Source organism: Natator depressus, chromosome 3 (genome assembly GCF_965152275.1).
Source record: "Natator depressus isolate rNatDep1 chromosome 3, rNatDep2.hap1, whole genome shotgun sequence".
NCBI classification, from domain to species: Eukaryota; Metazoa; Chordata; order Testudines; family Cheloniidae; genus Natator; species Natator depressus.
In genome coordinates, this window is record NC_134236.1 from 84,262,209 (window position 1) to 84,279,632 (window position 17,424).

Genomic DNA, 17,424 nt, shown 5'->3' on the forward strand with positions numbered 1-17,424 from the left:
TTTCCATTGTAAAAGTTCCTAGGCACCTAAGTTTGAGCCCCTGGAGCATGTACACTGCTGGCCTGCATTAGGCAGCTGGGTGCCTATTGCTTGCCTAACCCCGACTCCGATCTATGAATCGGGAAGCTAGGCAGAGGAATACCTCTCTCTCTCATTTTGGGCCTGATCCAGTAGGTGTGCTCCGAGACCAGCTAGTACCTGGCTTTTACCAGTCCATGCAGCACAAGGGGCAGAATGTGAGTGTGAGCAAGGTTTTGAGCATGACAGAAGGGGAGGGGGGAGAGAGAGAGAAGCAAGATCTGTTGGAGAGACAGCAGTCAGGTAGTGCTAGGTGTAGATAGACAGGGATAGGTATTGGGTTAACACATCAGAGGGTAGCTAATGGGGCCTCTAGTGGGGCACAAATTAGAGACTGCTTAGGGTAGGGAAGGGGAACCACAGATAACCAAGGAAGGGAAGCGGGGAGAGGGCTGGGAAAAGGCTAGGAAGCAAGAAGGGAGGCATGGGGGGCAGCTGAGCTGCTCCTAGGCAGGGTAGTGGGAGGCCAGGGAGAAAGGTCCAGCATGATAAACAGAATTTTCATGTTGCAGCACCAGTTATGGCAGCAAGAGGAGGAAGAACAGGGGCAGAGGCAGTCCAGTCCAACCCAATCACCAGTCTCAGGCCAAGGCCAACCTTGAGCCCTCGGCTGAGGCTATCCACCGCAGCCAACCCGGTGAATTTACCAATCCCACCACAGTTTCATGGGGATCTCTCAATGGGCCTGCATCTGGTACTATGTGCTAGGCCCAGACACTCTCCAACACCTTTGTAACATTCTTCATGAGAACCTCTCCACAACTGTACACAGGAGGCAGCCACTATCGGTCGCCACTGGATCAGCACCACTCTGGGGATACAGGCATCAGGATCCTTTCAGCGGATTGCTGCACAGACTACTGCCATCAGCAAGTCTACAGCCTCCAGGGTCCTAGACCAGTTCCTGGAGGCCGTAATCAGTTGTTCACAAATACATTGACTTACCAAGCCAACCAGAAGGAAAACAGAGTTCCATGGGGCTGCTGCCTTCCCATGGACTACTTCCTAGGAGTAGTCAAAGGTATCTGCGAGACCACTGGCATTCGTATGTGACAACTCATCTTGGCTTCCCCTCTCCCCGTCCCCTTGTCTACTCTGCCCATCTCCCTGAATGTGAGATATCACGTCCCTCAACTATTATTGAAGGGGGAATTTTAAACTCACCATATAGGGTATTTGCATCCTGTGTGTGCAGAAACCTGGTGGCAGCTGAGCTTTGTGCATGCTGTCCAGTGGGGAGTGTAATGGGCAAGTGAAGTGGTAGGTTTTGAGAGGTCCAGGGGTGTCTCATGAGTATGTCTTTCAAACACATTTCTTAAGATAATGTACATCTCAGAAAGTTATTTTGTCTTTGTGCTGTCAACGTGAGGCGCTTGTTAGCGCTTCAGTGGAGCTATAGATTGGCATGAGCACTTGCGTGTGGGGGTTGGGAGTCACCATGCTGCCTCCCCTGGCTGACCTAATTAACTCCTCACTGCTTGGTGGAACGCAGTGTTTTTCCTGTTCTCTAGATTGATTTGAACCGGGGTCTCCCACCCCCCCCCAAGTGGATGCTCTATCTGCTGGGCCACAGACTGTCTCTCTTGCACTCTGGCCCAATGATTCTTTTATACTTTGTCTGCAGAGGACCAGTTATTGGGCTAGAGGAGGTGAGCATGCTTCTCTGGCCCAGTTGTTAGGGCACCTACCTAAGAAGTGGGAGACCTTGGTCTGGTCCCCCTACTTGAATGATTCTTTCTTAATCTTTCGTTATTTATCCACTAGTGGAACAGCTTCAACAGGAGAGATTGTGGGGGAGAGGCAGGTGCTTAATTCATTCCTGCAAAAAATGCCTAAGATGCCTGATGCCACGCAGCAACTTTCCATTCATGGATCACAAGCAGAGATGGGCGTCTCCCTGCTGCCTGGATTTAGGCATCTATCTCTGAGGAGATCCGCATCTCCGTTTGACTGGCCTAGGTGACTGCCTACCTAGTTGCTTGGCTCAGTGGATTGCATTTTTAGGTGCCTATCTCTCCTCATTCGCTATATAAAGGGCCTTGGGTGCCTAATTCAATGTGGTGGATCACAGTGTTGTTCTTGTGACTTTCCTAGGTACCTAAAAGTTAGGCACAGTAATGCTGAGTGCTGCAATGCCTAGGTCCCCTTGTGTACGCCAGGGTTACTTCCTTTCCCCTCATGTAAATATGGCAGAATGCACAAGCTAATTATTCAGACTTGATATTATAATCACCTTGATGCAATAAATCCCTGATTTAGTGCTATCTCTCTCTGCACCACTTTTTTCCTTCCAAGGAGTAGATAGGGAGAGATAGTAATGCTAACAAAATATAGCTATATCCTAACATTTTGAAGAGGATAAATCGGTGGTTCAGTGTTACAAACAGAAGTAGGTGAAGGAAGGATAGTGCCTTTGTAAGAGCATAAATAAACCTCCTCTTAAAAACAAGCTAACAACAACAAAATCACCAAACCACCACCATGAAATTAACTAGGAGCAATTGTCTTTCACTTTCACACAAAGGCATATTAGCCACACCTGCTGGAAGCTTCAGCAGCTTCATGGTAGGAAAGGAATAGAAGCTGCTGTAAAGATGGCTCCTTTTCTACTCCCAGATCCGTGGAGTACACAGATTTTTTTTTTCTCCTGGGAATTGTCTACACCCAACCTGCTGGCTATGAGCATTGATACTATCTGGAGTGTAGCAAGGGGAAGGGTTTGTCCAATTACAGCTCAAAATTCTAGTGTCGTTCTGCAACTCATGTTAATTAAGGGTAATTTTATAAGTCTACATACACCAGAAATAAAACGTTGTGTTGTGGCAGTTCAGTGAAGTTCTGCTACTGATCTCTGGTGTGAAGAGCTGGGTGGTCCCCACAAATCTTTTTGCAGATAGGGCCTTGCAAAAAGTAGAGCCAAACCCTGTTTCCAGGGATTTGCAGTTGGTGTTTTCAGAAGAGGGTCTTTAATCAGAAGATGACAATGCTGCACGGTTGTGGAATAAAGTTAATAAGCACTTTTGGACTAATGGGTTGTGCTTAGTGACTTCCCAGTGATGAAAGAAGACTGCATATGTTTTGTGGTGTATGAGCTGTATTGTCTACAGATTCACTACAATTTATTAATTTTTTAAAAAGTTGACTAACTGGGAGTCTTATAAACTTAATGAATTGTTTTAAAGCTTTGGTGACTGGTGGGAGACCAGCAAGTTTAATTAACGTTTATTTCTGGTCTGTTTGCCTCTAAATTGTGCCAGAGGCTGAATCTAGGATTTCTCTTATGGAGCATGTCTGGCCTAGAAAAATAGGTTGTGTTTTAGAATGTGTTTCCCAACACAATTTTAAACACTAGCATACACACCTTTTAAAGACATGTTTACTGGTAGGGGTAGCCTCAAATTGACCCAAAGGATTGATCATGATCAGATAACATGGTTTTATTTTTAAGGATATCAAATCCTGTCTACATTAGTGTTTAAAAAGGCATTTTAATTATTTTCTAGTACAGATGGGACTTGGATGAAGAAAGGAAACCTATTTCTATACACTGAAGTCAGCATTGCTAGAGGTAGAAGCAGTGTTCTGCAGTTGCAAAGAGCCTGCTCTGATTTTAGGTTCATATTTCACCTTAGGAGCCCCTCTTATCTTAAACCACCTGATTTCCTGCTATCCCTGTGAAGTAGACAAACATTTCAGGAGGCAGGGAGGGATAGATCAGTGGTTTGGGCATTGGCATGCTAACCCTAGGGTTGTGAGTTCAGTTCTTGAGGGGGCCATTTAGGGATCTGGGGCAAAAATTGGGGATTGGTCCTGCTTTGAGCAGGGGGTTGGACTAGATGACCTCCTGAGGTCCCTTCCAACCTTGATATTCTATGATAGGAAAACTAAGGTACAAGGAGTAGTCTAAGGTTACCACACAGTGAGTTCCTAGCAAAGCCAGCATTGCTACTATGGGAACCCCTGTACCTAGTCCAGACCCTGCAGCCTATTTTCAAAAAGTTTCAAACACTTAAGGGCCATATCATGTCCCAGGTAGCCCAAAGGGTTGCAGTCAGCTCTCGCAAGAGGGCAGGGGATCCTACACCTAAGCAATAAACCATAGACCCACTGCTGTTAACTCTAGACAAGAAACAACCAGACTTTCCCCCCCGTGTGTAAGTACCAGGTGAAAGTCTTTGCACAATGACAGCACCAGAAGCCAGGGAGTCCCTGCACCTTCAGAGCCAGAGATGATCAAAGGCAATTGCAGCTCCTGTCTGGAAGCCCAGGAAGATCCTTTCTCTGGGCTTCCCCGCCCCTTAGAACGTTCAGTGTACTGGGGTTGCTATGGTTACACCTGGGCCTGTCCACGCGCTGGGAAAGTGGCGAATGTATCAGCTGCTTCCTCTGCGCCCTGATTTTGATTCTGTTGTTAACTCTAGAAAGCTGGGGGACAGAGTGTTGTTGTGTGTTACTGCTGCAGGGAGAGGATCGGAACGTTTCGCTCACTGCAAGGGTTGATTGGTAGCAGCGGCTGACAGACAGCAACCTCAGGGGAGTTAGACAGGTATTGTATGGCTCTGAAGCTGGTAATGGAGATTTTGGTGCTGTGGTCCTGTTTACAGAATGGAGGAAGGGCCAATGTTTGAATGGCATAGCAAATGTGTAATAAAATATTTAATCGACATAAATAGGTTACTACACACCGCTCAGATTGCCTGTCTCTGTGGAGTGGAAGGAGATGGAATAGGAAACCAGGTACAAATGGTTCATGACAGAGAGGTAGTTACTTGAGATCTTTACTTAATTTTATGTCAAACGTGTTCAGTTTGGAGTCTAGATGCGATTTTGGAGAAAAGAGGTGAGTTGATCATAAAGCAGTTTTTTAAAATGTATATAATCAAAAACTTTTATGCATGTTTTATATTTCAGCACCAAACAGTTCAACCCATTTTTTAACATGAATGTCTCACTATTATTTGTTCTCAGGAACTGTTTAAATTTTTCAACATGGGTTTCCTTTCTCAGAGTAAAACAGAACTGATGTACTGTAATATGCATTAAAAAGAGGTAAAGTATAGATAATAAAATGTAAACCTCAAAGTTTCCTTAGCTAGAGAAAAAAATATAGAAATGAAAAATGCATTCCTAAAAAGCAGCAACTGCAAGAGTTTGTTTTGGAATAGTATCTCAGCATTGCCTGGAGTGGGGAGACTAGCTAAGTTATTTTTTATTTAGAAAATTTACAATTGGAAGCAGTTGTTAACTACTTGTGATGGGATTTTTAAAGGAGCCCAAGGCCCTGCACCTGCAAACATGTAGGCATGTACTTAAATTTACTAGCATGAGTCGTTCCATTGATATCCGTGGAACTACTCATAGTAGTAAAGTTAATCACATGCCTAAGTGTTTTCAGGATCAGGGCCTATTATGAGAGTTTGGCGTTCAATATCAATGGGATTTAGATACCTAATTCCCTAGACTCCTTTGTGAATCCCAGTCTTGAATTCTGTAAATGACTAATATGTAGGAGAGTTTTCAAACCGATTTGTTTTACTCAAGCAGCAAGTTTGGCTTAGTGAGGGCTTGGTCTGGAATCTCTTACAAGTCCTTTTAAATTATACATAGAAGAAAGAAAATAGTTTCAAATGCAAAGGACATTTAACTTTTTATGTTCATTCGCATTTTGAATATTATTACAGAGGCAGCAGACAAGTGTTACAATGACCCATCCCAAAGGACAGTAATCACCCCTTACACTGGGTTATACAAATTGGTCTTGCATAAAATGATCAATGACAAGAGAATTGATTAGTGCTCTAATCCAAGGCAATAGTTTACAACTGGGATAGCTCAGTGGTTTGAGCATTAGCCTGCTAAACCCAGGGTTGTGAGTTCAATCCTTGAGGGGGCCATTTAGGGATCTGGGGCAAATGAATTGGGGATTCATCCTGCTTTGAGCAGGGGGTTGGACTAGATGACCTCCTGAGGTCCCTTCCAACCCTGATATTCTATGATTCTATGAAAGCAGGACAAAGGATACAGGCCAAACAGTATAATGGGATACCTAGAAAAGTAAATTGTATCCAACAACTGTTCACATTTCTGGTTTTAATCAAATATACTAACACACGTTAAACAGTAATACTCCGATGCATCCGATGAAGTGAGCTGTAGCTCACAAAAGCTTATGCTCAAATAAATTGGTTAGTCTCTAAGGTGCCACAAGTACTCCTTTTCTTTTTGCGAATACAGACTAACACGGCTGCTACTCTGAAACCAGTAATACTGTTACTTAAACCTGCTGGAAATATTTTTTTGTCTCTGTACAAAAGGAATTCAGTTTGAAAACATACGTTACGATCTTCTTCCCAGCATAACTAGGGATTGGCCATTAGATAGCTCAATAAATCCACTGTGTTCTGGGAATAGGAACTGGCAAAAACACTTTTAGAAAAATATCAAGGCAGGATCCCATCAAGACTTGGATACTTACTAATATAACTAACTACAGATGTTTGTGTGGACTGAAAGATTTACTGAGAAACATTTGCTTCCCAACATAAAAGTACCATACAGAATTGTGATAACTTTATGGCAGGAAAATAAGAAACTAGATATATGGGAGCATATGTTCTTATTTCAGATTAAAAGTTCTATTTTCATCAGTTCACTCACATCTGGGAAATCCACAAGGAGACTACATTGTCCTCCTGTAGGGCCTGATCCAAAGCCCAATGAAATCAGTAGGAGTCTTCCCACTGACTTCAGTGGACTTTGGGTCTGTCCCTTAAAACTCCCCCATGGTGTGATGTATCAAAAACACTCGATAGTGGTAAGGCACTGTTCGTAACTGTCTTACTTGTTCCCTTGCATTCCTTTTCTGTTTGTCACATCAGTCTGTTGTATCTTGTCTTAAATTTGGGCCCCAGTTCTGAAAACACTTGTGCATGTGCTTAACTTTACTCCAGAATAGTATCATTGACTTCATGTGAGTAAATGTTTGCAGGATTGGGGCCTTAGGTTGTTAGCTCTTTTGGGCAGGGACCTTCTTTTTGTTATATATTTGTACCATGCCTAGCATATTAGGCTCCTGGCCTGTAGGTGCTATCACAATACAAATAATACTCAAAGTCCAGGTTGTTGTTTAATTCCACACTCTATATCCCCTTATAGAATGTGGACGTTTGGTTGCCTATATATATAAATATATATAAGTGTTACTGTTCAGTAGCAATGTAACAAATGCATGATATGTTTTCAGGAAATTAAAATTGGTTCCATAATCTTATACAGTGTGAATAAGATGCTGGTTATTGTTACTTATTACTAATTTGTGTACTTGTTATCAGAGTTGAACAGTTTTTGCCTGAACGTCTATAGTACAGCTGGAGAGCAGAGATTGATTTTGGAGGGACTGTGTCATACCAAGTGACTTTGCATTATCAATTTTGATTGTTTAGCAAAAACCCCAAGCCTCACCTCAGCTCTCGATGAGCTTTTCCTTTCAAAGCATTTTACAAAAGAGGCCAGTATCAGTATCCCTCCATTTTACAGATGGGGAAACTGAGGCCCAGAGAGGGGGAAGTGACTTGCCCAAGGTCACTCAGCAACAATGTGATTAAACTCCATGAGACTTACTCAATAAATCCCAAAATGCAAGAATGCAAAGAGTGTAATTCCAGAGTCAGGAATAGAAATTAGACTACGGGATTTCTTTAGAAATTCCAGTGGATCTGGTGTTTCCCACACCAGAAGAAAATTCACTGTGTTCATTATAATATATGTCCTGATGGTCATCTCATATGCAGCACATACCACCTGTGATCTCTGTGGAGTTTTTTTTTGTTTTAAACCTCATTCTTTGGAAATATAAGAAAATCTCTGTGCATGTAGCTAATGTAATGTGCTCTTGAGGGGGAAAACCCTGTCTCTAGGCTTGTCATATTCTATACTGTACTTTGGTTGTAGACTTAAAGCACTGAGGTTTACAATATGGATGAATTTTACAAGATCTCTTCCACTGAGAGAGTCCAGCAGTTGGAAAAAGAACTAGCTGCTCAACTGGCAGAGCTGAAGACAGAAATAGAAGACAATGGGGTACTTCAGGGAACACCAGATAGATCTTACAGGTAAAGAAAACCTCTTGGTGAATGAGGAAAAGAGGACTGATTATGTCAATTATGTATTTTATAAGTGTCTGTTTCACGCACTTTTGTTTCCTCTTGTTAGAAATCCTACATGCCTAGTGATCTAGAGGCTTGGACACAGACCTAGGAACCAGGAACCTTGACTCTTTCTTTCAGTCCTGGCTCCGCTACTGACTCACTGTGTAATATAGGAAAGCTAATTCTAAACTCTTTTTGGAAATTCAGTGCCGTTCTATGTTTTAAATCCCAAAACAAAATTAATCCTCTCACTTCTTTCTTTGAAGAGGGGTGTCTTTAAGTGTTCTAATATGGTTTCCTATACATTGCTTTTGGATGTGATTCTGCAGCTCATACTCAAGTGAGAAGTGGGCACTTGGTTGGTATTTAAAACATACACATTCATTTTTATTTAGTAGTATAAATATTTAATATTTACAATAGTTTTTAGTGTGTAAAATTTTTAAATATATCTACATAGGTTGTGTGTGAGAGAGAGAGATTTGGTTCTTATCCTTTTTACAGCCTTGGTCTTCAGTGTCAATAAATACTGGGTCCTGTCTTGCAGGCCTCACTCAGGCAAAGCCTTTATTTATTTCAGTGAGGATTTTAATTGAGTAGGGCTTACAAGCCCTGCCCAGGTGTACACACGATCTGTCTGTCTGTCTCTCTCTCTCTCTCTCTCTCTCTCATTTTTTAAACTTTTTTGCCTTAAAAAAGGGATATTTACTGTGGATAATATTTACCATTGATTTATACCACTTGAATTGTACTGGGCCTTTCAAATTATGCAAAGGAATATATTAATTATCTGACACTGCATTGTTTTCTATCTGTCTGTAATATTCTTTTGGATAATCTTTCTATAGCTCTGTTCCGATACCAAAGGACGCTTCGTATTTCAGAAAAGAAAGGGAGGTGATACTAAAGAAAGGTTTACAGGTAACTGAAGAATATACTAGCATGAAAAAAGTCACCTTTAAATATATTCTAAACAGTAACTGAGAACTAACTTCAGTTAAAGGTGGGTTTGTTTTTTTTTTTTAAATGAACAAAAGTGTAACTGTCTCCATTTTTGACAATAAGGAGTACGGGGATAGGGGTGGGAAGAGTACTAATATAATTGTTTGTATAGTAGTGAAACAACCCTTTATTTTTTCTACAACAGCTGTTCTTGTGATACTGATAATTTTTGGCCCAATCTGGTAGCCGTTGCCCATGTGATCATTCCCACTGGCTTCAACGGCTACAGGATGAAGCCCATAACGATAGGTTTTCTTTATTTAAAATCAATCATTTTGTATTCCAGATTGTGAAAAATTAGCCTGCTGCTGAGACTTTTGTGGGGGGAAGGGTGGTTTTGCCTATTACAAAACATGAACGTAGCATAGCATTTTTCCTGAGTGTCTGTATTTGCCCACAAAGGTTGCTTGATGTCTAATTACCTGTGCTTGCAGGTAGCTGAGGCAAAACCTCTTGTTGTTCAGGCTGATGTCATGCAGAGGGAGCTAGAGAGCTGTCTGAGAAGAGAGAATACAGCAGAAAGCTTACCTCTGTTACTGCACCAGGTAACTTTTTTCTATTTGCAACTCAAAGACTCCGACAATGTTTCAACATGTATGTTCTAGCCTGATGGTGACTGAGTTATGACTTAAAGCAAGGATTAAACAAAACTCTGTTCTAAGGGCCATCTTGAAAATGGATGTGCTTAAAGCATTTCCTTGGATAATAAGGAACCTCTTGTACTACTTGGTTTGGTATCTGAAAAGGGATCAAAGTCAGCCGGGATGGGCTGGAACAACATTCCTGTACTACTGTGTGCCCTCATCTGTTTCTGTAGGCTTTGTTCTTAAGCTTTTTTTTTTTTTTAAGTTGCTAATCCTAGTGGGACAGATTCTGCTGCCTTCCTCATGCTGATTAGTACCTTACTAACAGTGGTGCAAATAGAAATCATACTGCACTCATGGGAGGGACACAAGGGGACATCATGTGACTCCTCCCCGGCCCCAGCCCAAGGCCCCCATGCTCTCCCCATCCCCTCTGACATCCCACTTTGTATATACAATGAGCAGCATGCTTAACTACTCACTTTCCCCCCAAATATGTAGTATTCGGTCTGTTTATATGGAATATGGGATTTGAGTGAGGAGCCATTTCAGCAGACGTATGACTTACTAAAAGACAAATTTTAAGTAGAACTGTGTCATAAACTGCTTTATGGTATTGTATTCAAAGATTGCATTTCAATGGGGGATTCAACTTCCTTTATAGGAACAGACTCCTGAAACTCTTACCAGCCCACAAAAGTGATCCACAGTCATGCAAATAGTCCCATTGTCTTCAGTGGGATTGATCAAATGATTAAGGGTTTACAGGATTAGGGTCCAAGTTTGTAAATTGTTCTGGATGAAACTGACAATGCCTGAGCTGTCAGATCAGAAGGAGCTTCATTCGAATAAAAACGAGGAAATGTGTGATAAGACTTAGCTCCGTTGCTAAGATGAGGAACATATTTTCAGCAAAGTTCTAGGCAGATTCTTGTGGCAGCTGGCTGGTTTAAGGCTGTCAGTGTCCGGCATTATAATCTTCACTTATAGTTCTCTCATGAATAAAGCTGGAAAATGAGGCATTTGTTTTCTTTGTTTTGCTGCTCCAGTTCCAGTTAACAAAATGCATGTTAGACTAGTTTGGCTGCAAAGAAGAATGCTGTGTACACTGGGGACAACACCTGATTCCTGTCAGGCTGCGGAACTGGGCTGACATCAGAATCCAAACATTCTCTGGTCAGTGCAAGCAGAGACATTCCTCTAATGATTTGGACTTGATGTGATGCAGTATGGATGTCATGGATAATTCAGAACAATGGGGAGAAACAGAATCGAAAACACTGTTTAAACACCTTTCGTCCCCTCCCCTCTTGAGGTCCTGACCAATGTAACAGCACAATACATATGCTAACAAACTTAAACAAAGCCTTGCCGCTTTCTGCTCCTTTAAGGAGCAGAGTGCAGCGCCCCCCTCCCCAAGTCTTTCCGGTATCCCGTACCCACTAAAAATCTCTTGCTGATACTGCGTATTGGAGGGTACCGCTCTACTTGCACCACTGCTTACTAGTGAGTAGAACCATTTTCTTTACTAGGACTACTTGTAGAGAAAGTTATCTCTCAGTGTGAGGATGGGTGGCAGAACGGGGATACTAAGGGACTGACTATTTCTCCCACTTATGTTATTCTCAGTTCTACTTTAGTTCCCCATAATGTTAAATTGTTACCATTTGCTCAAGTGTGACACTTTGTTTATTTTTGGTTTCATTAAAGTTTTTTACAGACAGAATTACCCATCTTGTCCAGAGTAAATATTTACACATGCTTAGATGGAAGAGATTTTGTAGGCACAGCAGTGTTATTGAACAGCTTTATCCCCTCTATCAGGTAGGAAATCAAAAAATAGAAATATTGCATATGTGCATGATATGTTCATGGTGTTTGAGATGGCTGTCTTGCACTTAAGTGACAAAGCCATAAAGGATAAGGATCATCCATAAAGCACTGAGATCTTCAGATGAAAGGTGTTCATATGGTAGCACGTAAAATGTGCTATGCAGTTTCCAGCAAGAGAGGAGAACACACCACCTACCCTAAGAATGTACCGTGAGTGGAGGGAAAGGAATATTGAATACAAGTGATTGGGGGCATAAACATGTGGCCTTTTAGTACACATTTGTGGTTTATTTTCAAAGGTAACCACTAGATGCCAAATGTTATCATTACTATTTATTATGTAGGTCATTTCAAGAGCATCAGAAAGACCTTTTATATCACCCCCTCCCCAAAGTATTCTTCATATGCCATATGTTAGCAGAATATAGTTTAGAAACTTCAAAAACATTTTGCTGGTACTACGTTTGTTTTCTTCCCTCCACTTGTAATTCAGACGTTTTTAGTGCTATGAGTCCAACTATACATTCTTGTAAAGAGCCCCTGTCACTGTAATGCTCAAAAATACCAGAGCTTTGAAACTAGTATGGCAATGGTCTTAACACTGTAATCGCACATTTAGCCCAGCAAGCTACTAAGTCATTAAAACCACATCACTTGGCAGCTATGGAATTATATGGGTTTATTCAGTAAAATCTGTTTTTGTGACTGAAAACCACAGGCTTTAGAATATAGGCCCCTTCTGAATCTCCCTGCCAGATTATCATTTAAAAATGAAGCAAAAGCAGTTCAAGAAGAGTCGAGTCCAGTCCAGGAAAGTGGAAGGCTCTTGCCCATTCCAGCTTTCCATGCCCTCATTTATTGTATTTCAAAGAATGTAGCGCTTGTTTCGTTCAGCGCAGGTTCCTTACATTTCCAGGAGAAACACTTCTCGCTGAAAATATTAGTGGTGGAAGCTGAAATGTGACATTATGAAATAATAAATGTTAGGGTACAATAGTTTAAATGCTCCTCTTGACAACCTGTTCTTATTGATTTAAATATAAAATGTTTAGTGACTGTGAGCATAGTAAATTTGTTGATTGCATTTTCTGGTTAGTATGTTATGCAGTTGTATTGTAAATATCTGTATTGTTTACCGACTCTAAATCAATATACATAATGAAAATATCAGCAAAGATAAAGTGGATACTGCAAGAATCCTGTTGGTTGTAGACACAGACAGATTATGGTTATTTTCCAGCATTTTGTTATTCTAGCAGTGTGGAAGCACAGTGTCAGAGATGATAAAGCTGTTTCTACCTTCCACCACGGCAGGTTTATCAATTTAAAAAAAAAAACTGCTACTTAATATTTGAGCAACCTTTTAAAGACCGGAAATTCAGAGAAGAGGTAATAGGTTATGGAGCCAGTCACTAGCACTCAATCTACTTGGTAATCTCTGTGACACAAGTTGGTGGTTTCAGTGCATTTTCTAGTGGACTGTTGTCCAGATCATATGCCATTACCACAACTGGCACTTACTGGCAGCCTCCTAAAAGGGGCCAAGGACTGAATGGACATGGAAACTGAAACAACCCTCCATTTCTACCACGAACCAGAGTAGATGCACACTGGCAGCGCACATGAGGAAACTTTCGCTGCTCTGGCATGTGCTGAACCTCTGTGGTTGGCGAAAGGCCCAACTGTAGCACAAGAACTACTGTGTGCTAGTGTGATTCTATGCAACAGTTGTGGGGGTTGGTGTTGTAACAGCCTGGGAGAGTATTTTAGGCGAGTGTGTATCGGGGAAACTGTAATAAGGAATAATGTTTAACTTAGTTTTTAATTAGTGCTTGTGCAAAACTTGGGATGTTGTTGCTAAATGAGGAAAAAATTACTTTCCACTTTCTGATGAGCTCTAGTTTCCACCAAGAGCATCAGGTAACTAGGGATGTCAATCTAGAACATTCACTAGCATTAAATTTCCTAAAAATATACAAGGAAAAATTGTTTTTGAAAAGGCTTTTGTTGTTTGGTTCTAAAAGCACGATGTAAACTGATGTCACAAATGCCACTTATTTTTTATCCAAGTAATCATTGCCATGTGGAGAATGGGGTGTATTTAACTGGAAAAAAGATTGTGGATGATTCTGAGTTTTTATACATTCGGATTTTAGACAGCTGGGTATATTAATTACAGCTTCTTTTACTGTCAGAGATGACTGCTAATAAATTCTCTGTTTGAGACTGGAGATGATCTTTCCTCTTATCCCTGGTCTACACTACGAGTTTAGGTAGGATTTAGCAGCGTTGGATCAGTTTAGCCTTGCACCCTTCCATGCTATGAAGCCACTTTTCCTGACTTTAAGGGCTCTTAAAACCAGTTTTTGTACGCCTCCTCGACGAGTGGATTAGCGCTGAAATCGACCTTGCTGGGTCCAATTTGGGGTAGTGTGGACGCAATTCGACGGTATTGGCCTCCGGGAGCTATCCCAGAGTGCTCCATTGTGACTGCTCTGGACAGCACTCTCAACTCAGATGCACTGGCCAGGTAGACAGGAAAAGCCCCATGAACTTTTGAATTTAATTTCCTGTTTGGCCAGCATGGCGAGCTGATCAGCACAGGTGACCATGCAGTCCCAGAATCGCAAAAGAGCTCCAGCATGGACCGAACGGGAGGTACTGGATCTGATCGCTGTATGGGGAGACGAATCTGTGCTATCAGAACTCCGTTCGAAAAGACGAAATGCCAAAATATTTGAAAAAATCTCCAATGGTATGAAGGACAGAGGCTATAACAGGGATCCGCAGCAGTGCCATGTGAAACGTAAGGAGCTCAGGCAAGCCTACCAAAGAACCAGAGAGGCAAATGGCCACTCCGGGTCAGAGCCCCAGACATGTCGCCTCTATGATGAGCTGCATGCCCTTCTAGGGGGTGTCCCTACAACTACCCCAGCCCTGTGCGTGGACTCCATCAATGGACTCTCACACAACAGGGATGCGGATTTTGGGGACGAGGAAGATGAGGAGGAGGAGGAGGTTGAAGCACAGCAAGCAAGCGGAGAAACCGTTTTCCCCGATAGCCAGGAACTATTTTTCACCCCGGATCTAGTACCTCCCAACCCACCGAAGGCAGGCTCCTGGACCTAGAAGGCGGAGAAGGGAGCTCTGGTGAGTGTACCTTTGTAAATATAATACATAGTTTAAAAGCAAGCGTGTTTAATGATTAGTTTGCCCTGAAGTCTTGGGATGCATTTGCGGCCAGTACAGCTACTGGAAAAGTCTGTTAACATGTACGGGGATGGAGTGGAAATCCTCCAGGGACATCTCAATGAAGCTCTCCTGGATGTACTCCCAAAGCCTTTGCAAAAGGTTTCTGGGAAGGGCAGCCTTATTCTGTCCTCCATGGTAGGACACTTTACCATGGCAGCCAGCAGCACGTAGTCTGGAATCATTGCATAACAAAGCATGGCAGTGTATGGTCCCGGTGTTTGCTGGCATTCAAGCAACATCCGTTCTTTATCTCTCTGTCTTATCCTCAGGAGAGTGATATCATTCATGGTCACCTGGTTGAAATAGGGGAATTTTATTAAATTTTATTAAATTTCAGAGGTGGCGGTTCCTGCTGGGCTGTTTGCCTGTGGCTGAACAGAAATCATCCCTGCTGTTAGCCACGCGGTGGGGGGAGGGGTGAAGCGATCATCCCAGAGCATTGGGGGGGGGGGGGTGTGGGGGAGGGGGGTTAGTTGGGTTGGTGCTGCACATTAACCCGAAAACCGCAGCCCCTCCTTTTAAATGGCCAACCCATTTTAAAGGGCCAACCCATCGGGTGCTTGGTATATGAAATGAGGGCACTGCTGTTTGAAACCATTCCCACATGTTAGGAAGGTTAAAGAAGCCAAAAGACTGTGGCTTACCATGTCTGCCTGCAAGCCGAATTCTGTTGCCTGCCAGCCCTGCGTGTGTGATCTCTCACACCAAACCGTCAGGCCCTCGATATAAGAGGCAAAATGCGACCTTGTAAAGAAAGCACATGTGCTATGTAATGTTAACAGCTTGGTTCACCGTGAAAAAGTCTACCCATTGTTCTCTAAAATGCCTGTTTTTTAAAGACTAATCTCCCTCTTTACCCTCCCGCAGCTGCAAATGTTTCATCGCTCCACATATCATCGCCATCCCAGAGGCTATCAAAGATTAGAAACCGAAAAAAACACACTCATGATGAAATGTTCTCTGAACTCATGCAGTCCTCCCATGCTGAAAGAGCCCAGCACAATGCATGGAGGGAGACAATGTCAGAGTCCAGGAAAGCACAAAATGAACGCAAGGAGAGGAGGGATGAGCGAGAGGAGAGGAGGCAGGATGCAATGCCGAGGCTACTGGAGGATCAAACTGATATGCTCCGGCGTATGGTTGAGGTGCAGGAAAGGCAGCAGGAGCACAGACCGCTGCTGCAGCCCCTGTGTAACCAATCGCCCTTCTCCCCAAGTTCCATAGCCTCCTCACCCAGATGCCCAAGAATGCAGTGGGGGGGCCTCCAGGCACCCAACCACTCCACCCCAGAGGACGGCCCAAGCAACAGAAAGCTGGCATTCAACAAGTTTTGAAGTACAGTGTGGCCTTGTCCTTCCCTCCTTCACCACCCCACCTGGTGCTTCCCTCCTCCCGGGCTACCTTGGCAGTTATCCCCCCATTTGTGTGACAAATTAATAAAGAATGCATGAATTTGAAACAACAATGACTTTATTGCCTCTGCAAGCGGTGATCAAAAGGGGGAGGGGAGGGCGGTTGGCATACAGGGAAGTAGAGTGAACCAAGGAGGTGGGTTTTCATCAAGGAAAAACAAACAGAACTTTCAGACTGTAGCCTGGCCAGTCATGAAACTGTTTTTTCAAAGCTTCTTTGACGCGCAGTGCGCCCTGCTGTGCTCTTCTAACTGCCCTGGTGTCTCGCTGCGCATAATCAGTGGCCAGATGATTTGCCTCAACCTCCCACCCTGCCATAAACGTCTCCCCCTTACTCTCACAGATAGTGTGGCGCACACAGCAAGCAGTAATAACGATGGGAATATTGGTTTCGCTGAGGTCTAACGGAGTCAGTAAACTGCGCCATTTTTAAACGTCCAAATGCACATTCTACTGCCATTCGGCACTTACTCAGCCTATAGTTGAACAGCTCCTGACTACTGTCCAGGGTGCCTGTGTATTGCTTCATGAGCCATGGCATTAAGGGGTAGGCTGGGTCCCCAAGGATAACTATAGGCATTTCAACATCCCCAGTGGTTATTTTCTGGTCTGGAAAGTAAGTCCCTTCCTGCAGCTGTTGAAACAGACCAGAGTTCCTGAAGATGCGAGTGTCATGTACCTTTCCCGACCATCCCACGTAGATGTTGGTGAAACGTCCCTTGTGATCCACCAGTGCTTGCAGCACCATTGAAAAGTACCCCTTGCGGTTTATGTACTTGGCGGCTTGGTGCTCCGGTGCCAAGATAGGGATATGCGTTCCGTCTGTGGTCCCACCACAGTTAGGGAATCCCATTGCAGCAAAGCCATCCACTATGACCTGCACATCTCCTAGAGTCGCTACCCTTGATAGCAGCAGGTCAGTGATTGTGTTGGCTACTTGGATCACAGCAGCCCCCACAGTAGATTTACCCACTCCAAATTGATTCCCAACTGACTGGTGGCTGTCTGGCATTGCAAGCTTCCACAGGGCTATCTCCACTCGCTTGTGAACTGTGAGGGCTGGTCTCATCTTGGTATTCTGGCGCTTCAGGGCAGGGGAAAGCAAGTCACAAAGTT

General features: G+C 43.1%; 1 protein-coding gene across 1 annotated transcript in view; it reads left to right on the forward strand.

Annotated features, from left to right (window-relative positions):
* Positions 1-17,424, forward strand: part of CEP57L1 (centrosomal protein 57 like 1) — a 121,484-nt gene that overhangs the window by 37,660 nt on the left and 66,400 nt on the right. The window contains exons 1-5 of the mRNA XM_074948210.1: positions 4,401-4,918; positions 8,029-8,189; positions 9,074-9,146; positions 9,662-9,772; positions 11,522-11,635. Of these exons, the coding sequence (XP_074804311.1) occupies positions 8,053-8,189; positions 9,074-9,146; positions 9,662-9,772; positions 11,522-11,635 (435 nt within the window). The 5' untranslated portion in view covers positions 4,401-4,918; positions 8,029-8,052. Of the gene's footprint in view, positions 4,919-8,028; positions 8,190-9,073; positions 9,147-9,661; positions 9,773-11,521; positions 11,636-17,424 lie in introns of the transcript that reaches the window.